The sequence below is a fragment of the Mobula birostris genome, chromosome 28 (assembly GCF_030028105.1).
Source record: "Mobula birostris isolate sMobBir1 chromosome 28, sMobBir1.hap1, whole genome shotgun sequence".
NCBI lineage: Eukaryota > Metazoa > Chordata > Chondrichthyes > Myliobatiformes > Myliobatidae > Mobula > Mobula birostris.
Window position 1 is genome coordinate 145,221 of NC_092397.1, and position 12,424 is coordinate 157,644.

The 12,424-nt window shown below is 47.1% G+C and overlaps 1 protein-coding gene across 1 annotated transcript in view; it reads right to left on the reverse strand.

Moving 5' to 3' along the window:
* Window positions 1-12,424, reverse strand: part of LOC140189163 (RAS guanyl-releasing protein 2) — a 139,817-nt gene that overhangs the window by 3,418 nt on the left and 123,975 nt on the right. The window contains exons 12-15 of the mRNA XM_072245860.1: window positions 10,754-10,869; window positions 7,279-7,420; window positions 6,853-6,889; window positions 968-1,117 (exon numbers count right to left, since the gene is read on the reverse strand). Of these exons, the coding sequence (XP_072101961.1) occupies window positions 968-1,117; window positions 6,853-6,889; window positions 7,279-7,420; window positions 10,754-10,869 (445 nt within the window). The remainder of the gene's footprint in view (window positions 1-967; window positions 1,118-6,852; window positions 6,890-7,278; window positions 7,421-10,753; window positions 10,870-12,424) is intronic.

Genomic DNA, 12,424 nt, shown 5'->3' on the forward strand with positions numbered 1-12,424 from the left:
AGGGGTTAGAGGTGACCCAGATGAAATATAAGGTGTTGCTCTACCACCCTGAGGGTGGCCTCGTCTCAGCACAAGAGGAGGCCATTGACCGACATGTCATTACGGGAAGTACTCTGTCCAGTTCTAGTCGCCTCACTATAGGAAGGATGTGGAAGCATTGGAAAGGGTACAGAGCAGATTTACCAGGATGCTGCCTGGTTTAGAGAGTATGCATTATGATCAGAGATTAAGGGAGCTAGGGCTTTACTCTTTGGAGAGAAGGAGGATGAGAGGAGACATGATAGAGGTGTACAAGATAATAAGAGGAATAGATAGAGTGGATAGCCAGCGCCTCTTCCCCAGGACATCACTGCTCAATACAAGAGGTTATGGTTTTAAGGTAAGGGGTGGGAAGTTCAAGGGGGATATTAGAGGAAGGTTTTTTACTCAGAGAGTGGTTGGTGCGTGGAATGCACTGCCTGAGTCAGTGGTGGAGGCAGGTACACTAGTGAAGTTTAAGAGACTACTAGACAGGTATATAGAGGAATTTAAGGTGGGGGCTTATATAGGAGACAGGGTTTGAGGGTCGGCACAACATTGTGGGCTGAAGGGCCTGTACTGTGCTGTACTATTCTATGTTCTATAAATGAGAATCAGAATTAAAATGTCTGGCCACCGGAAAGTTCAACTTTTGACAGATGGAGCAGAGGTGCAAGACAAAGTGTTCCCCCAATTCACGATGGGTCCATTAATGCAGTGGAGGCACCAAACACAACAGATGACCCCAGCAGATTCGCAGGTGAAGCGTTGCCTCACCTGGAAGAATTGTATACAGTTTCCCTTTTCACAGATTGTGCCAGACTGTTAAAAGTTTCCAACATTTTATGCTTTTTCAGATGTCCAGTGTCTGCATTTTTTAAAAACTTTTCATTTACTGTTTGAGCTCCCAAGGTCCCATGGATGCATGGCCAACCAGAGGCTGCCTCACCTTCAGAATTAGGAGCTGAGTGTGTGGCAGGAACGCTGAAAGATCTCCTGAGTGTGGGACCCGGACTGTCCAGGCTAATACTCTTGGTGCGTTTACGACACTCCTTCACCAGGAGGCTCTTACACTGTTTGTGACAGCTGATTCCACAGGCTGTGAATGAAAATGGTGAAGACAAAATATTAATGAGAATAAACTCTCCTCACCACATCAAACTATGTCCAAGTAAACTAAGAACAGCTCTGGCCCCACATCATAGGCAGGAGAGATTGCTCTCGAAGGTACAGGCTTGGGTTCACTTACAAATAGAGATACCATTCACTGGAATTTCAAAGGTTAGGGGGGATTAAATGGGAGTTTCTGGAATATTAAAGGAAGCTGACAGGGTGGATGGAGAAAAATTTGGTCAGGAAGGCTGGGAACAGGAGAGAGTGTCTGGGAATTAGAGATGGGTTTCCATGGGTGAAGCTGGGAGCTACTGCTCAACACCAAGCCCGGGTGAGAGCTGGGAATCACTCCTGCCATCAAACCTTCTCAGTAATTATTGAGAAAGTAAGGAAGCATGGGATCCAAGGGGACATCGCTTTGTGGATCCAGAACTGGCTTGCCCACAGAAGGCAAAGAGTGGTTGTAGACGGGTCATATTCTGCATGGAGGCCGGTGACCAGTGGTGTACGCCAGGGATCTGTTCTGGGACCCCTACTCTTTGTGATTTTTATAAATGTCCTGAATGAGGAAGTGGAAGGATAGGTTAGTAAGTTTGCTGATGACACATAGGTTGGGGGTGTTGTGGAGAGTGTGGAGGGCTGTCAGAGATTACAGCGGGATATTGATAGAATGTAAAACTGGGCTGAGAAGTGGTAGATGGAGTTCAACCCAGGTAAGTGTGAGGTGGTTCATTTTGGTAGGTCAAATATGATGGCAGAATATAGTATTAATGGTAAGACTCTTGGCAGCGTGGAGGATCAGAGGGACCCTCTCCCGCAGAGTCACATCTGCCAGAAGTGCATACGGCTGGGCGATCTGGAAGACCGTGTAAGGAATCTGGAGCAGCAGCTGGATGACCTTCGACTCATAAGGGAGAATGAGGCAGTCATAGATGAGAGCTACAGGGAGGTAGTCACACCTAGGCTGTCGGAAGCAGGTCGTTGGGTGACAGTCAGAGGGGGGAAAGCGAAGGTGAGCAGACAGGTAGTGCAGAGCACCCCTGTAGCCATTTCCCTGAATAATAAGTTTACCGTCCTGGATACTGTTGGCGGGGACGACCGACCAGGTGTGAGCCACGGTGGCAGGGCCTCCGGCACTGAGTCTGAGCCGGTGGTGCAGAAGGGTGGGACGGAGGAGAGGAGAGCTGTCATCATTGGAGACTCTATAGTCAGGGGAGCAGACAGGAGATTTTGTGGACGTGAGAAGGACACCCGCATGGTTTGTTGCCTCCCGGGTGCCAGGGTCCGGGATGTCTCTGACCGGGTGCACGACATCCTGGTACGAGAGGGAAAGCAGCCAGAAGTCGTGATACATGTTGGGACCAACGACATAAGCAGGAAGAGGGATGAGGTCCTGAAGTGTGTGTTTCGGGAACTAGGCAGAAGGCTGAAGAACAGGACCTCAAGGGTGGCGTTCTCAGGATTGCTGCCAGTGCTACGTGACAGAGATGGTAAGAATTGGAGGAGATGGCAGTTGAATGTGTGGCTGAGGAGTTGGTGCAGGGAGCAGGGTTTTAGATTTTTAGATCATTGGGATCTCTTCTGGGGAAGGTGGGACCTGTACAGATTGGATGGGTTGCACCTGAACTCGAGGGGGAGCAATATTCTTGCAGGTAGGTTTGCTAACATGGTTCGGGACGGTTTAAACTAATTTGCGAGGGGGATGGGACCCCGAGCGATAGAGCAGTGAAAGAAGTGCATGGAGTAAAGCCAGATCTGACATACAGAGAGGCTTTGAGGAAAGAGAAGCAGAATAAACGGTGTAAGGACAGTAAGGTAGAAGGGCTGAAATGTGTGTACCTCAATGCAAGAAGCATCAGGAACAAAGGTGATGAACTGAGAGCTTGGATACATACATGGAATTATGATGTAGTGGCTATTACAGAGACTTGGATGGCACCAGGGCAGGAATGGATTCTCAATATTCCTGGATTTCAGTGCTTTAAAAGGGATAGAGAGGGCGGAAAAAGGGGAGGAGGGGTGGCATTACTGGTCAGGGATACTATTACAGCTACAGAAAGGGTGGGTAATGTAGCAGGATCCTCTTTTGAGTCAGTATGGGTGGAAGTCAGGAACAGGAAGGGAGCAGTTACTCTACTGGGGGTATTCTATAGGCCCCCTGGTAGCAGCAGAGATACAGAGGAGCAGATTGGGAGGCAGATTTTTGAAAGGTGCAAAAATAACAGGGTTGTTATCATGGGTGACTTTTACTTCCCTAATATTGATTGGCACCTCATTAGTTCCAAGGGTTTAGATGGGGCAGAGTTTGTTAAGTGTGTCCAGGGTGGATTCTTGTCACAGTATGTGGACAGACCAACCGGGGGAATGCCATACTAGATCTAGTACTAGGTAATGAACCGGGTCAGGTCACAGATCTCTCAGTGGGTGAGCATCTGGGGGACAGTGACCACCGCTCCCTGGCCTTTATAATTATCATGGAAAAGGATAGAATCAAAGAGGACAGGAAAATTTTTAATTGGGGAAAGGCAAATTATGAGGCTATAAGACTAGAACTTGCGGGTGTGGATTGGGATGATGTTTTTGCAGGGAAACGTACTATGGGCATGTGGTCGATGTTTAGAGATCTCTTGCGGGATGTAAGGGATAAATTTGTCCCGGTGAGGAAGATGAAGAATGGTAGGGTAAGGGAACAATGGGTGACAAGTGAGGTGGAAAATCTAGTCAGGTGGAAGAAGGCAGCATACATGAGGTTTAGGAAGCAGGATCAGATGGGTCTATTGAGGAATATAGGGAAGTAAGAAAGGAGCTTAAGAAGGGGCTGAGAAGAGCAAGAAGGGGGCATGACAAGGCCTTGGCGAGTAGGGTAAAGGAAAACCCCAAGGCATTCTTCAATTATGTGAAGAAAAAAAGGATGACAGGAGTGAAGGTAGGACCGATTAGAGATAAAGGTGGGAAGATGTGCCTGGAAGCTGTGGAAGTGAGTGAGGTCCTCAATGAATACTTCTCTTCAGTATTCACCAATGAGAGGGAACTTGATGATGGTGAGGACAATATGAGTGAGGTTGATGTTCTGGAACATGCTGATATTAAGAGAGAGGAGGTGTTGGAGTTGTTAAAATACATTAGGACAGATAAGTCCCCAGGGCCTGACGGAATATTCCCCAGGCTGCTCCACGAGGCGAGAGAAGAGATTGCTGAGCCTCTGGCCAGGATCTTTATGTCCTCGTTGTCCGCGGGAATGGTACCGGAGGATTGGAGGGAGGCGAATGTTGTTCCCTTGTTCAAAAAAGGTAGTAGGGATAGTCCGGGTAATTATAGACCAGTGAGCCTTACGTCTGTGGTGGGAAAGCTGTTGGAAAAGATTCTTAGAGATAGGATCTATAGGCATTTAGAGAATCATGGTCTGATCAGGGACAGTCAGCATGGCTTTGTGAAGGGCAGATCGTGTCTAACAAGCCTGATTGAGTTCTTTGAGGAGGTGACCAGGCATATAGATGAGGGTAGTGCAGTGGATGTGATCTACATGGATTTTAGTAAGGCATTTGACAAGGTTCCACACGGTAGGCTTATTCAGAAAGTTAGAAGGCATGGGATCCAGGGAAGTTTGGCCAGGTGGATTCAGAATTGTCTTGCCTGCAGAAGGCAGAGGGTGGTGGTGGAGGGAGTACATTCAGATTGGAGGATTGTGACTAGTGGTGTCCCACAAGGATCGGTTCTGGGACCTCTACTTTTCGTGATTTTTATTGACGACCTGGATGTGGGGGTAGAAGGGTGGGTTGGCAAGTTTGCAGACGACACAAAGGTTGGTGGTGTTGTAGATAGTGTAGAGGATTGTCAAAGATTGCAGAGAGGCATTGATAGGATGCAGAAGTGGGCTGAGAAGTGGCAGATGGAGTTCAACCCAGAGAAGTGTGAGGTGGTACACTTTGGAAGGACAAACTCCAAGGCAGAGTACAAAGTAAATGGCAGGATACTTGGTAGTGTGGAGGAGCAGAGGGATCTCGGGGTACATGTCCACAGATCCCTGAAAGTTGCCGCACAGGTGGATAGGGTAGTTAAGAAAGCATATGGGGTGTTAGCTTTCAAAAGTCGAGGGATAGAGTTTAAGAGTCGCGACGTAATGATGCAGCTCTATAAAACTCTGGTTAGGCCACACATGGAGTATTGTGTCCAGTTCTGGTCACCTCACTATAGGAAGGATGTGGAAGCATTAGAAAGGGTACAGAGGAGATTTACCAGGATGCTGCCTGGTTTAGAAAGTATGCATTATGATCAGAGATTAAGGGAGCTAGGGCTTTACTCTTTGGAGAGAAGGAGGATGAGAGGAGACATGATAGAGGTGTACAAGATAATAAGAGGAATAGATAGAGTGGATAGCCAGCGCCTCTTCCCAGGGCACCACTGCTCAATACAAGAGGACATGGCTTTAAGGTAAGGGGTGGGAAGTTCAAGGGGGATATTAGAGGAAGGTTTTTTACTCAGAGAGTGGTTGGTGTGTGGAATGCACTGCCTGAGTCAGTGGTGGAGGCAGATACACTAGTGAAGTTTAAGAGACTACTAGACAGGTATATGGAGGAATCTAAGGTGGGGGCTTATATGGGAGGCAGGGTTTGAGGGTCGGCACAACATTGTGGGCTGAAGGGCCTGTACTGTGCTGTACTATTCTATGTTCTATGTTCTATCTTGGGGTCTGAGTCCAAAGGACACCCAAAGCTGCGCAGGTTGACTCCCTGGTTAAGAGGGCATACAGTGCATTGGCCTTCATCAGTCGTGGGATTGAGTTTAAGAGCCGAGAGGTAATGTTGCAGCTATATAGGACCCTGGTCAGACCACACTTGGAGTACTGTGCTCAGTTCTGGTCGCCTCACTACAGGAAGGATGTGGAAACCATAGAAAGGGTGCAGGGGAGATTTACAAGGATGTTGCCTGGATTGGGGAGCATGCCTCATGAGAATAGGATGAGTGAACTCGGTCTTTCCTCCTTGGAGTGACAGAGGATGAAAGGTGACATGATAGAGGTGTACAAGATAATGGGAGGCATTGATCGTGTGGATAGTCAGAGGCTTTTTCCCAGGGCTGAAATGGCTAGCACGAGAGGGCATAGTTTTAAGGTGCTTGGAACTAGGTACAGAGGAGACGGCAGGGGTAAGTTTTTTTACACAGAGAGTGGTGAGTGCGTGGAATGGGCTGCTGGTGACAGTGGTGGAGGCAGATACAATTGGGTCTTTTAAAAGACTCCTGGTGGATACATGGAGCTTAGAAAAATAGAGGGCTATGAGTAAGCCTAGGTAGTTCTAAGGTAAGGACATGTTCAGCACAGCTTTGTGGGCCAAAGGGCCTGTACTATGCTGTAGGTTTTCTATGTTTCTGTTATTCTTTCATTATTAATTTATTTATTAACATACAGCACAGAACAGAGCCTTCCAGCCCTTCGAGCTGTACAGTCCAGGTTCCCTTGATTGAACACTGGCCAAATCGCGGGATAACTTAAAATGACCAATTAACCTACCAGCCGGTATACCTTTGGATCAAGGAAGGAAACTGATGTGGTCAAGGTGAGAACGTACAAACCCTTATCGACAGCGAAGAGGAAACTTTAAACCTGAGACCAGGAGACTGATGAATTGGGGTAACTGATGACAGAAGAGGTGAGGGCCCAGATCATTGTATCAGATAATATCTTCGGCATGGCTCGATTAATCCGTCCTGGGACCTACTCACCTTTACACTTGTAGCCTTGTTTGTATAAACCCCAGATCTGTGGGAGGAGATGAGAGTGTATCAGTGTGACTCAAGGCACTCTGTGTAATGTACACCCGGGTCTGTACAGCGTGGGTTACCCGTAGCTTCAATTCAGCATAACTGAAGGCGCCAATGTGTCTATACAGTGTGTGTTACCCATAGCACAGTCTCAGCTTAATGACATCAAGAAAAAATAACCACTGGTTAAGAATGATGGACAGTCGCTGAGGATCACTCCTCAGGATTAGCTGGAGTTAACCATCTCTCACTCTGGAACTTCACCCTTAGTACAAAGAGCTAGGCAAGGTGGGTTTCCCCAACCCTGACAAACTCATGCTCTCCTCCCTCAGCTCCCTTAACACATTGCAAAATGGCCTAAAACACATACAACGCAGCTACACATACAAAGCTCTTGCAGTGATCACAGAAGGTGGGTTTCAAGTACGTGGTCTCCATGAAGTTATGAATGAATCCCATCTTGCAGTTGAGAAGTGAGTTAGCTTGCTTGAAGTACGTAATCATTTCATCTCTGCTGATCTGACCATCTCTGGAAGACAAAAAGAGAAATCTGAGAATCATTAGAGAAGAGTTGCAATAGACCCAAGATTATTAACGAGGCTGTCACTTTCTCATGAACTACCTCCCATCACTAGGACAGCAGGACACCCTCTGTTCGTTCTGCCCTTCAAGCTGCTTTGTCTATTGCATGAGATCCTGGCTGGTCTTAGTTCCAACCTCTCACCTATGTGTCATAGAGTAATACAACACAGAAACACGTCCTTCAGTCCAGCCAGTCTCATTTGCCTGTGGTTGCCCCATAACCCTCTAAACCTTTCCTGTCCATGTCCCTCTAAACCTTTCCTGTCCATGTCCCTCTAAACCTTTCCTGTCCATGTCCCTCTAAACCTTTCCTGTCCATGTCCCTCTAAACCTTTCCTGTCCATGTCCCTCTAAACCTTTCCTGTCCATGTCCCTCTAAACCTTTCCTGTCCATGTCCCTCTAAACCTTTCCTGTCCATGTCCCTCTAAACCTTTCCTGTCCATATCCCTCTAAACCTTTCCTGTCCATGTCCCTCTAAACCTTTCCTGTCCATGTCCCTCTAAACCTTTCCTGTCCATGTCCCTCTAAACCTTTCCTGTCCATATCCCTCTAAACCTTTCCTGTCCATATCCCTCTAAACCTTTCCTGTCCATGTCCCTCTAAACCTTTCCTGTCCATATCCCTCTAAACCTTTCCTGTCCATATCCCTCTAAACCTTTCCTGTCCATGTCCCTCTAAACCTTTCCTGTCCATGTCCCTCTAAACCTTTCCTGTCCATATCCCTCTAAACCTTTCCTGTCCATATCCCTCTAAACCTTTCCTGTCCATGTCCCTCTAAACCTTTCCTGTCCATGTCCCTCTAAACCTTTCCTGTCCATATCCCTCTAAACCTTTCCTGTCCATATCCCTCTAAACCTTTCCTGTCCATATCCCTCTAAACCTTTCCTGTCCATATCCCTCTAAACCTTTCCTTTCCAGGTACCAAGTGCCATTAAAATGTTAATGTACCTGCCTCAATGACAATAAAGGAGGCCTGAGTGTTCTCATAATCTAAAAAAAACTAGTTCCTCTGGCAGCTCGCTGCCCCTCAAGATCCTATTAAATCTCTCCCTCGCACTCTAGGTCTCTGTCCTCCAGTTCTTCATCTCCCATACCTGGTAAAAACAAGGGAGGTTGTTTGTATTTTGTTTCTGTTTTGTTTTTAACTGAGAGGAAAGCAGTGGTCTATAAGGAACTGGACTGACAAAATTGCTCTACCAAGATGCAACATAGATTCAAAAAGTTGAATGGAGCCATAACTATAATTCCTCCTCTATCCAATTAACCCCTCCTGAGTTTCAAGGCCTGGAAGAAATGGATCTAGGAAATACCTGGAACAAATGAAGCTGGCTAATTCTGATGCTCCCTTGTCGCTCCTTGTCCACTTAACTTCCTGACTTCAGTTTTCAGCTGTTTGTAATTTGTCTCTGGTCTCAGTAATGAGATTCAGAACGCCACACTGATGATTAGAGTCGTGATGAAGGGTTTTGGCCCAAAATGTTGCTTGTTTATTCTCCTCCATAGACACTGCCTAACTTGCTGCGTTTCTAAAACATTTTCTGTATGTTGCTCTGGATTTCTAATCTCTCGTGTTTATGATAATTAGGAGAACTTGTCGCAAAATGACACTTGTGTTTTACAAAAATGTCTTTGAGGTGTATATTATATCAGCAAGATGAAATCTATCCCAGTTCCACTCTTTGAACTACAGCGTTAACAGCAGAGGGTCACTATAACTGCACAGTGAAGTAAGCCCAAGCTCAATAGGCCGAGTGGCCTCCAACCAAGCTGAATCATTGATGTACCAGTCCACAAAACTCTGCCCAAGACTGCTAGAAACTGCGGAGAGCTGAGTCCATCACACTCCAGTTCCTGCTGCCTCGTGAAAGGAGCAAGCATAATCGAAGACTTTTTCCACCTTAGTCATTCCCTCTCCTTCCCACCTCCCAACAGGCAGAAGATTCAAAAATTTCAGAACATGTACCAATAGGTTCAAGGACAGCTTCTATCCTGCTCTTAACAGGCTCCTGAATGGACCTCCTGGGTAATAAAGGAGAATTTTTGATCTCTCAATCCACTTTATAACGGCCCTTGATTTTCTGCCTGCAGTTTACTTTCTCTGTAACTGACTTTTATACAACCTCAATGGTGTTATGTCTGTTTGTGTTCTTTCTTGTATAATTATGTTTCATGTGGCTCCATCTCCTTCTCTTGTGCATTTTATTCCCTGTTACCTCTTTGGGGGAATGAGGGAAACTCCTTCTTTTCTTTACCCATCCCTGATACACTAAGTTAACATTTAACTTCCTGCCTTAGACTTAGTGTGACCTGCCGTGACAAGTAAGGGGCAATAAGCAACAGTGTGGATGCTTCACACATTTAATGAAATTGGAGTTGCAGCCTTTGTAGATTTGGGAGAAGACTTCCCCCTCAGTGAGATCAGTTATGGAGTGAACCAGGCTTTCCGTCAACTGTTTCCTGTTCTCTCGGCACTGTTTTCAGATCAGCAGAAAGTAGGGATCCCACTCGACAAGTGACTTTCCCCTTACGTCCTTTGGAGCCTTTGAGACCCTCCTCCACTTCACTGTATTCCCTCATGCTGATGGGAGGATGGCCTGCAGCAAAGTTTTTGGCCTAAGTATGTTCTCTAGAACTAAATCAAGTCATTTTACACAAACCTCCACCCACAGAAGATAAAGGTGAACCCTGTGTTATGGCCATTCAGGTAATGGAAATTCACGTTTACACCATTCATAATTTACTACCCAAAAGTTTGAGAAAAATAGCATTCATGGGATTGCTGAGAAAAATAGCTAATAAATAAACACATTTTCCACCTTAGATTTCTTGACAATGCACAGATGACATAGCTTCATGTTACACAGAGTTTTCTAGGAACACAACTCTTCCATTATGTGGGAGTCACCCGAATTTCCCTCTCTCTTCCTCTCCCTCTGCTGTATTCAGCTTTTAAATTGAACCTACCTTGTCTCTGGGGGCGAGTTCCTTATTTTTCCCTCCCTACTTCACTCTTTAGGGAAAAGGGCTTTTCTTGAATTCCCAGTCAGATTTATCAGTGATGACATGACAGTGATAGAGTTTTTCAGTGTGGAAACAGGCCCTAAGCCTAACTCACTCATGTCGACCTAGTTGACTACCAGGACTTTGCTTGCATTTGGCTCCATATACTTCAGAAAAATTTTAACAATGTATTTGTTCAAATGTTTTTGCTTAACAGAACTGCAAAATGCAGGGGGACTTATCTTATCAAATCTCTGACAGAGATTAACCAGGACTCACTTGTTCTCATCCAGAACACTGAACCTGTCCAGATAGGGGAAGTTAGAAGATATAATGTTAAACTCTTTCTGTGAGATGTAGCCATCTTGGTCAACGTCAAAGTTCCTGAAGACAGACTGGAGCCAGTAAATAGAAATGGGGAGATAAAAAGAGAGACAATATCAGTCAATACCAAATGGAAATGTACTTTGAAATGTAACCAACCCTCAGATACAACCCTTTGTCACCAACCCTCAGATACAACCCTTTGTAATCACCCCTCAAATACATCCCTTTGTAATCACCCCTCAGATACATCCCTTTGAAACCAGCCTTCAACCTGCAAACCAGAAGCATTCCAACACTCTCTCTGTACCTGTAATTCTTTCAGCACATATATCCCTCACCATCCCTGTAATCACCTCCATCCCCAATACCCATTGCTATTTCTGTGATCACCTCTCACCCCATCACCTACAAACCATCTTATATCTATAAACTGCTCTGTCCTCACACCACTCCCCATCGCTGTAACCCTCTCCAGCCCTACATCTCTCCCTGTCCCTGTAACCCCTCCAACCCCTACATCCCTCCCTGTCCCTGTAACCCCTCCAACCCCTACATCCCTCCCTGTCTCTGTGATCCCCTCAAGACCCTATATTCCTTCCTGTCTCTGAAACCCCCCTCCAGCCACTACACCCCTCCCTGTCTCTGTAAACCCCTCTGGCCCCAAGACCCATTCCTGTGTCTGTAACCCCTTCTGGCCCATACAGCCCTCCCTGTCTACGTAATCCCCTCTGGCCCCTACACCTCTGTCTGTCTCTGTAAACCTCATTGGCCCCTACACCCCTCCCCGTCTCTGTAACCCCCTCTGGCCCCTACACCCTTCCCTGTCTCTGTAACCCCCTCCGGCCCCTACACCCCTCCCTGTCTCTGTAACCCCCTCCATCACCTACACCCCTCCCTGTCTCTGTAACCCTCTCCAGCCCCTACACCCCTCCCTGTCTCTGTAACCCCCTCCAGCCCCTACACCCCTTCCTGTCTCTGTAACCCCCTCCGGCCCTTACACCCCTCCCTGGTCTCTGTAACCCCCTCCAGCCCCTACACCCCTCCCTGTCTCTGTAACCCCCTCCAGCCCCTACACTCCTCCCTGTCTCTGTAACCCCCTCCAGTCCCTTCACCCCTCCCTGTCTCTGTAACCCCCTCCAGCCCCTACACCCCTCCCTGTCTCTGTAACCCCCTCCAGCCCCTACACCCCTCCCTGTCTCTGTAACCCCCTCCAGCCCCTACACCCCTCCCTGTCTCTGTAACCCCCTCCAGCCCCTTCACCCCTCCCTGTCTCTGTAACCCCCTCCAGCCCCTACACCCCTCCCTGTCTCTGTAACACCCACTGGCCCCTACACCCCTCTCTGTCTCTGGCCTCTGCACACTCCTTCAACATTTCTGAACTCTTCCAGTTTGGGCTCTCGATCACCACTCTTTTTCCTTTGCTTCTGAACTTCCTCCACGTAACAGAAGTCTATCATCCATTTTCACAAATCATTTCTCACCCTCTTCAAAATTGTTACCTCTGAATCCCAATACTCACCTCCCTTGGAAGCAAATGAACTTCATCACCCAGAGTCTTGTGCCTTAAACGTTTGAACCCCTGCTCCCATATTCAGACAATGTTATTGTGCAGACCTGGTACGA